The following is a 7,309-nucleotide window of genomic DNA, read 5'->3' as shown; positions in this document are numbered from 1 at the left end:
GCCGCCCGCGGGGGTCGCTCCGAGGCGGCCTGGCGCGAGTTCGCCGCCTCCTTCGTGCGCGCCGGCATGGTGCCGCCAACCGACGCGGGCCTGGCGGCTGTGGAGGCGGCGGAGGGCGCCGCCGTGCTGCTCCTGGCGCCGCAGCAGGTGGGCAGCGCCCGGCCGGGACGGGACCGGGGCCGGTGTCGGTGCCTCCGTCTCACGCCGTCTCCCCGCAGGCGCTGACTTTCACCGGGAAGTGCCGCCTGAGATGCCTGTACGGCGCCGTCCGCGTCCTGGGCTTCGCCATCGGCTCGCACCAGCCGGGGCTGCCGGTCTTCTCGCCGCCCACCCACTGCGCCCTCGCCCTGGAGGCGCTGCCCGCCGCCCGCCCGCCCGCCGCCGACCCCCGGCAGCTCCGCGCCGCCGCCCGCGCCGCCATGCGAGCGCACCGCGTCCGCCGCCGTGAGTGGGGGACGGGGACCGGGGGCTGTGGGCTCGCGGGCCGCTCCGGAAGGCCGCCATTTCGCGTGCGGGGCGGTGCGGGGCGGCCGCCATTTCGCGTGGCGTGCGGGGCCCGGCCGCCATTTCGCGTGCGCTGAGGGCCCCGCTCTTCCCCCGCAGAGGCGCGGGTGAAGGTGATGGCGCGGTTCTCGCCCGAGTGCGCCGTGGTGCTGCTGGAGCACCTGGACACGCCGGTGACACGGTTCCTGCTCAGCCTCCCGCCGCTCTCACGGCTCTTTGAGGCCCAGGTGAGTCCCGGAGGGCACCGCGCTGCCTGCTCCTCCCGGGCACCCGTCGTGGCGGGGCTGGGTTACGCTGCGTTTGCTGCTCCTTCCCCAAAATGGGCATCTCGCGGAGCGAGAGGAGCCGGCGCATGCAGGGCTGCCCCACTTAGCGTGCCTGCAGCAGTCCTGTCAGTACCCAGCAGCAGAGAGTACCTGTCTGTATGGCTTTACACGTGTCTTCCCAACCTTTTTCCTGCTCTCCTATAGAAAAAGGAAGAGTCTAGCTTCACAACAGAGGATGCAGTTCTGGCATCCGTTGGTATTATGAAATGTAGCCCTGATAATGGACTGCTGGTGTCAGAGAGCATGTTCCTAGCCCTGGAGGAGCTAATACAAGCATGTTGTGGTGAGTAGCACGCACTTGGCAGTTTTAGTGGCTAGAAAAAAGCAAACTCAGAGTTTTTCATAAGTTATAATTAGGGGGAAGAGTGTAGTTTAAAAGGAACTGATTAACGGTCGTATTGTTTTCAAAATAGTGTGCAACTTGAGCTTATATATCACCTCGACTGTGTTTGTGTCTCTACTGCCAGATAAGCACTTCAGTGGTATAAAGATACTTCTCAACTTGGTGTCAAAACTCTTTGGTTTTGCTCTTTGTAGTGGGTAGAAAAACATCTACTTCTTTATCTAACAACATTAAAGATATTGTGAGCATTTGGAATTAATACTAACTGGGTTGTAGTATTAGAGCTTTCTCTTCCTTTTAGGAGCCTCTTCCCTTTACATTGATAAATTTAACATACTGCTCTTTTAAAATATTTTTTTTATAAAAATACATCATAGTCGGAGCACGGATTCCGTAGGGTTTGCAAGTTGTTGTTTTGTTTTGTTTTCACAAATCTATGTAAATAGGGCACATCAGAATAACTCACTCTCAGCCCCTTTCAGAGTATGCTTTTTTTCCCCCCAGCGGAAGATGAAGGTGTACCTGTCATTATGGTGTGTGGTCCAAAAAGCATTGGGAAGTCAACATTTAACAGATACCTGATTAATCTGTTACTGAATCGGTGAGTTCTTTTCATGTTCTATGGCTCTTTAAGTACTGAATGTGGTTTAAGAGAAGAAGAAAACTACTGCCAAGATGCTCAAAAACGTTGTTTTTACTGGAAACTGGATATCTTCTTTTGGGGGAAAAAAAAAAAAAAAAAGCCTAGTTTTGTTTTCTCGTCTTTTCTGTATTCTTGCAGAAAAGCTGCATGCTGAAATATTTCTATTGAAATACTACTAACTACTAACAACAGCTTGGACTATATGAACTAATTGGACACCAAGCAGGGTTTAGTAATGAACTGAGATTTATAACATTTAAAAATACACAGAAGTTGTTGTTACTGTTTAAAGATTCTTGGCAGAACAAGGTGTAGAAGCTTATTATCTTGGCCGTTGCAGGCTTAAAATAAGGATTACGGAGTTCATAGATTTCAAATAGCTGATCTCAGAGTGCCTGGCTCATATGAGAGAGGTGGTACACTGGTTAGTACTACTTCTGATTTATTGTTCTAGTTACTCTTAAGACTGGATAGGCATGAAGCTATTGTCATACAAGCATATGAAATAAAGTGTGGTGTAGCTGAGCCCTTTAAGCTCTTGCTTAATATTTGCTCAAGTGAGGGAAGGGCAAAAGCAATTGGTGCTTTGACTGTTTAGTTTAATTTTCATTACCTGAAAAAAAAATGGATTGTGCTTCTGATGTATTCATAGTCATGTGATTCTTTTTTCTAGTGGATGCTAATATATGGGCTTCTTTCACTGCAGCCTTCCCTCTGTTGAATATATGGAATGTGACATAGGTCAAACAGAGTTTACGCCGCCTGGATGCGTGTCTTTAAGTAACGTAACAGAGCCGTTTCTTGGTACGTGCTTTGCTGTTTTCGACAGTTGCCAGAAACATCTTTAATTCCCAGAAGCTGCCTTTTGAGTTAGGGTCTGTACTTCAGGGGAAGTTGCCACGTCTACTGAAGATGCATGTAAAGAATAAAAGCCTATAAAAGTTTTCTTGACAGGGTTGTGTAAGCTCCATGTGAAAATCTTGATAAATAACATAGAGCTATTCTACCTTCTTGTTTTTCTCCCTCTGTATTTTAAAGGGAAGATTTGTGTCTATAAGTCTGTGGAAAAGGTTGCAACATGTCCGAGTGGATTTTCAACCTTTCAGATTTGTAGGGTCACTTTGGGAAAACTTTTCTTAGTTTTTAGTATCTGCAGATACAACTAGTTTGAGCAATGCCAAGTAGATCCATATAGATCACGGGCTGTCCTCACTGGAGGGGGGGGGAAAACAAGCAAACAGAAAAAAACCTACAGCCAGAGAAACTGTTAGTATTTGTGGTTTTGTGAATTTGGGCCTATGTCTGTCAAGTATCAGAGTGGTTTGCTTTTTGGATAGCTTGCCATAGGAGACTGTGAACTTTTAGAACTCAAGAACAAATAAATAATACTTTTAAAAAAAAATTGCATGGAGTCTTGCAAAACAAGTTCCTCTGTAGGTGCAGACTATACGAGAATGACTGTTAAAATGCTAAAAGAAGACAGTTTATTTCAAAAGGGGTTGCTTGTAGGTACTTAATAGGGATGGGGGGTTGCGTTTGAATTGCTGGAGGTATTAGAGGCTTGTTCTTAATTTCAGGTCCACCATTCACTCATCAGCAAACTCCACGGAAGATGGTGTATTACGGACAGACTAGTTGTGAGCAGGACACAGAAAGATACATCGATGTTGTGAAGTATGTGTTCAACTCCTACAAGAAGGAAGTGCCTTTAGTCATCAACACTATGGGCTGGGTGAAAGGTAAACACGACGAATCTGTTCTGAAGAGATGGTGAACCTAAGCACTATGCACCTATACTTCCTAGAGAGTCTAAAATAAGAAATAACAGTTTACTGCACTTGAGCTATTGTCACTCTTCCATAACAGCATTGAGACTTCGCTGCATGGTGGCAGTAATCAAGTTTTCTCTGCCTCCTAAAGGTGAGGGTTTGCTGCTTCTGACTGATATGATTCGGCTGTTATCACCCACTCACGTTGTTCAGATGGATGTGTACGACTGGAAAGCCATGGCTCCACTCACCCCTGAGTACGTTCATCTCGCTCCCGGCCTGTATACCAAAGGCAAACAGCAAGGCAAGAGCAAGCAAATGAATCTGAGTGCGGCAGAGAGCTGGAAGTCCTCTGAAGGGGAGGAAGATACGTCAGCTCCTGACTATAAACTGCTCTATGTCCATCCGGAATTCCCTCGAGCTGGGGTTGCAGGTGAAGCGTAAGTAGTAAGTGCTGTGTGGTGGTTAATTTGCTTAATAAAAGTATGCTTAGTCCGGACAGTAAATTAATGACAGAACTCTTGCATAGGCCTTCAGTGCCCCCATTAAATTGTTCAGATCCTTTAAGGTTTATTGTCTCCTGATAAGTTTGCCTGTTGTGGTGGTGGTGGTGTTGTGGTTTGGGCTTTGGTGGGAGGTGATTGAGGGATTTTTCAGTTTCTTCTGTTGTTGTTGTTGTTGTTTTTTGGGGGGGCAGGGTGCTTGTTCCTCCCTACACTGCTTCCAGTGTCTGCTATAAGTGATTTAGACTTCTATGCTGGGCATACTTTGTTTACACGCATTGAATACTGTCTCTTTTTTTCCCTAATTGGGAAGTTCCTTGCCTATTTCTAACAGACCTAGACGGTCATGAAATATCAGAGAAATTAACAAGTTAATTTGCTTACATTTTTGAAAGGCGTGATTTCCTGGACCTTGACTCTTTGTTGCTCATCTTAAATACTTTCTGTTGAGTCCGTTTTCCCTGAAGAGCCATTTAAGAAAGCAAGTGTACTATCCAGTCTCACAGCTTACTGACTGGAAGGTGTATGAATATCAACGTTGGAGAAGGGAGATGTTCTCTAATAAGAATTGTTTGTTTTTGTGGGTTTTGTTGCTTATTTTTTTTAAAAAAAGCTACATTTGGTTACTAGTGCCTCTTCAAAGTGACCTAAAATCCTGTGATTCCTTAGAGGTAACAAAAATATGGCTCTAAATTTTCTTCAGAGATTCAAGTTCTAAAAATTTAACTTGTATGAAATAGTGTCTGATCCTGCATGGTTACTCAGGAATGCCTGGGGGTTATCTGGCTGAATTGCTGTGTGTGTGTGCTGTCTTTTCTTGATTTGTTGCGGTTATTTTTCCAGGCGAGTACATAGCAGCATCTTACGTGACATGTCAATACTTGGTTATCTTGGTCAGCTGCAGCCTCCAGACATAGGATCAGTACTTCCGCTGCATAGTTTTGTGCCATACCAGGTAAATGAGCATCTTTGAAAGACCTGAAGATGTTGAAGGGAGTCTAATTCTTAGCATTTTAATTTAGATCTGCTTGTACTGTGAGTTGTTTTTGTTTTTGTTTTTGTTTTTTTTCCAGAGGAGGGAAAATTTTCTGTAATCTCAGGTAAAAAGCTGATCAATGTGTTTAAACATGAGGTTTCTGTTGAGATGTCGGTGTGGCATGTTTTCTGTGTGTTCAGTTGTTACTGTTGAAACTGTGTTTTGAGATAATGTCCCTCTGTAGAGAGGTGGGTCAGGTTTTGTGTGCTTAGAATTATCTTTGAACTCAAACCAAACTTACGTTGAGCTAATGAAACAGTTCTTTTTCTTTCCCTTTAGGTACCTTTTAATGCTGTTGCACTCAGGGTTATTCATACTGATGTTGCTCCTACCAATATCATGTATGCAGTGAATGCCAGCTGGGTTGGGCTCTGCAGGATACCAGACGAAATCAGATGCCAAACCGACGGGCCAGTCTTGCTGACACAGACACCGGTCTGTGATTGCCTCGGCTTTGGTATGTGAGCCTGGGAAACCTTAAGCTACGTTCTCACGTGTCATGTTTTGACAGGTATATTGCAGAATAGAAAGAGTAGAGTAGGTAATTCCATCAAAAACAAATGGAAAAGTAGGATTTGATTTCAGAACAATCAAAAACGTATTTTCTCTTCTATTACAAGCTGTGCTTCAAGTCCTTCACTTCTCTGTAACTTGTGGTAGCAGTTACGGAGAATGTCACTGAGCAGCATCTTCTGTAGCTGGCTTCTCTTGGGCCTTCATAGCTCAACAAGTTCATCACTTTCTGGATTTGTGTTTTCAATAGAAAATTCCAAATGGCTTATACAAAATTATTTAGCTGTCTGTGGGACTTGTTATTTCACAGCTGGTGGAGGGGGGTGAATGTTTTTCTTTCTCTAAACAGAGCTGCAATTGTAGTGTTTGTGGCCTGAAACATGCAAAGATTTCTCTAAGTGCTGATGTTTGCTGTGAAGACTCAGCTCTGATTTTGAGGAGCTACCTTGAGTTTCTGTAGGAACATAATGAACAAGGAAGGCATTCTGAGATGCTAGGTGCTCTTACCTATGCAGAGATGTTGGAAAAGTGGGATACAGAAATGCAGGGTTATTTTCCTCAAGATGTCTTGAATCCTTTGCTCGGTTCTGGAAAAGCCTCTTATTCAAATTGCTGCAGCCATAGTCAGTTACACAGTCTGAAGTGATTTGGTGGAGTTAGGACTGAACTTTCTATGTACTTCTTAGGAATTGTCCGAGGGGTTGAGATGGAGAAGAAACTTTATCATGTCTTGACACCGGTGCCTCCCGAGAACCTGAGACTAGTGAATTGTCTGTTACTTGGGAATATTGCTATTCCAAACTGCGTTCTTGTGAGCCAGGTAGGAGTTGCGTGGGAAGAGGGTGGGAAAAAAGGGTTAGGCTTGGTGGCAGATTTTCCATTTTCTTTCTTTGAGGCTCATGTGTGTCCAGAGCTGTCTGGGCATTAGTAGATGGTCATACCTGTAGGAAACTGCCCTTAGTGCAAAAAAACAACTGAGATAATGTTCTTGTTTTTCAGATACCAGAATATAGGTTCAGTGATAGCTTTCTCCTTTTCCCCTATTAAACTCTTGTCAGCCTGTTGAAAGGAAGGTGCTTTTAATTCAGTTGAAGATACAGGTCCATAAAGTTTTTTTTTTGTTTTTTGTTTTTTTTTTCCAGGAAGGAATTGAGGGAGAGATCCCTTATGTCACATCTGAATATAACTACAACATTCTGGGGTCTGGGAAGCTGAAAAAGAAGAAGCATTTCAAGAAGAGGGAGTATACTTACCAGTGTGATTACACTTGAAGCCTTTAGGACCTCTGACTGCAGGATTTGTTTTATATGGCAAGAGGCAAGTGTAGTCACAGAAGTACTGGCTACCACAGCTCCAAGAGATTTGGAACAAGTTTCCAATGTGTAGATACTAAAACATGTCAATTTTTAATAATGCTTTATATTTTCAGTATGTACTTTGGTGTTTTGTAATAAATACGTTAAAAACGGTGGTTTGGTTTGAATTTTTCCAAAGCGTGCCCTGACTTGGACATGTCTAATACAACCTGGGGGTGGTTATCAGCTCTTCCTTAAAGTAGTAGCCTGTAGCATGAAGTGATTCTCCTGACTGAAGCCTAGCCTGAAGTTAGCTCTGGATTTCAGAGAATTGATGCACTACAGCAGGTGGCTGCACATAAAACTCCACAGTAACT

At 44.5% G+C, this 7,309-nt stretch overlaps 1 protein-coding gene across 1 annotated transcript; it reads left to right on the top strand.

Moving 5' to 3' along the window:
- Window positions 1-6: 6 nt before the first annotated feature.
- Window positions 7-7,107, top strand: NOL9 (nucleolar protein 9). Its single transcript, XM_035312777.1, has 12 exons — window positions 7-147; window positions 219-444; window positions 604-731; window positions 975-1,113; window positions 1,678-1,774; window positions 2,523-2,620; window positions 3,394-3,555; window positions 3,737-4,025; window positions 4,932-5,043; window positions 5,404-5,581; window positions 6,324-6,457; window positions 6,780-7,107. Exons 1-12 carry the CDS (start codon window positions 67-69, stop codon window positions 6,906-6,908), a joined length of 1,773 nt encoding a protein of 590 aa, XP_035168668.1. The 5' UTR covers window positions 7-66; the 3' UTR covers window positions 6,909-7,107.
- The last annotated feature ends 202 nt before the right edge of the window (window positions 7,108-7,309 follow it).

This window comes from Oxyura jamaicensis (assembly GCF_011077185.1).
Source record: "Oxyura jamaicensis isolate SHBP4307 breed ruddy duck chromosome 21 unlocalized genomic scaffold, BPBGC_Ojam_1.0 oxy21_random_OJ67452, whole genome shotgun sequence".
Classification (NCBI taxonomy): domain Eukaryota; kingdom Metazoa; phylum Chordata; class Aves; order Anseriformes; family Anatidae; genus Oxyura; species Oxyura jamaicensis.
The sequence above is the reverse complement of the archived record's forward strand: the minus strand, read 5'-3'. Positions and strand labels throughout refer to the sequence as shown.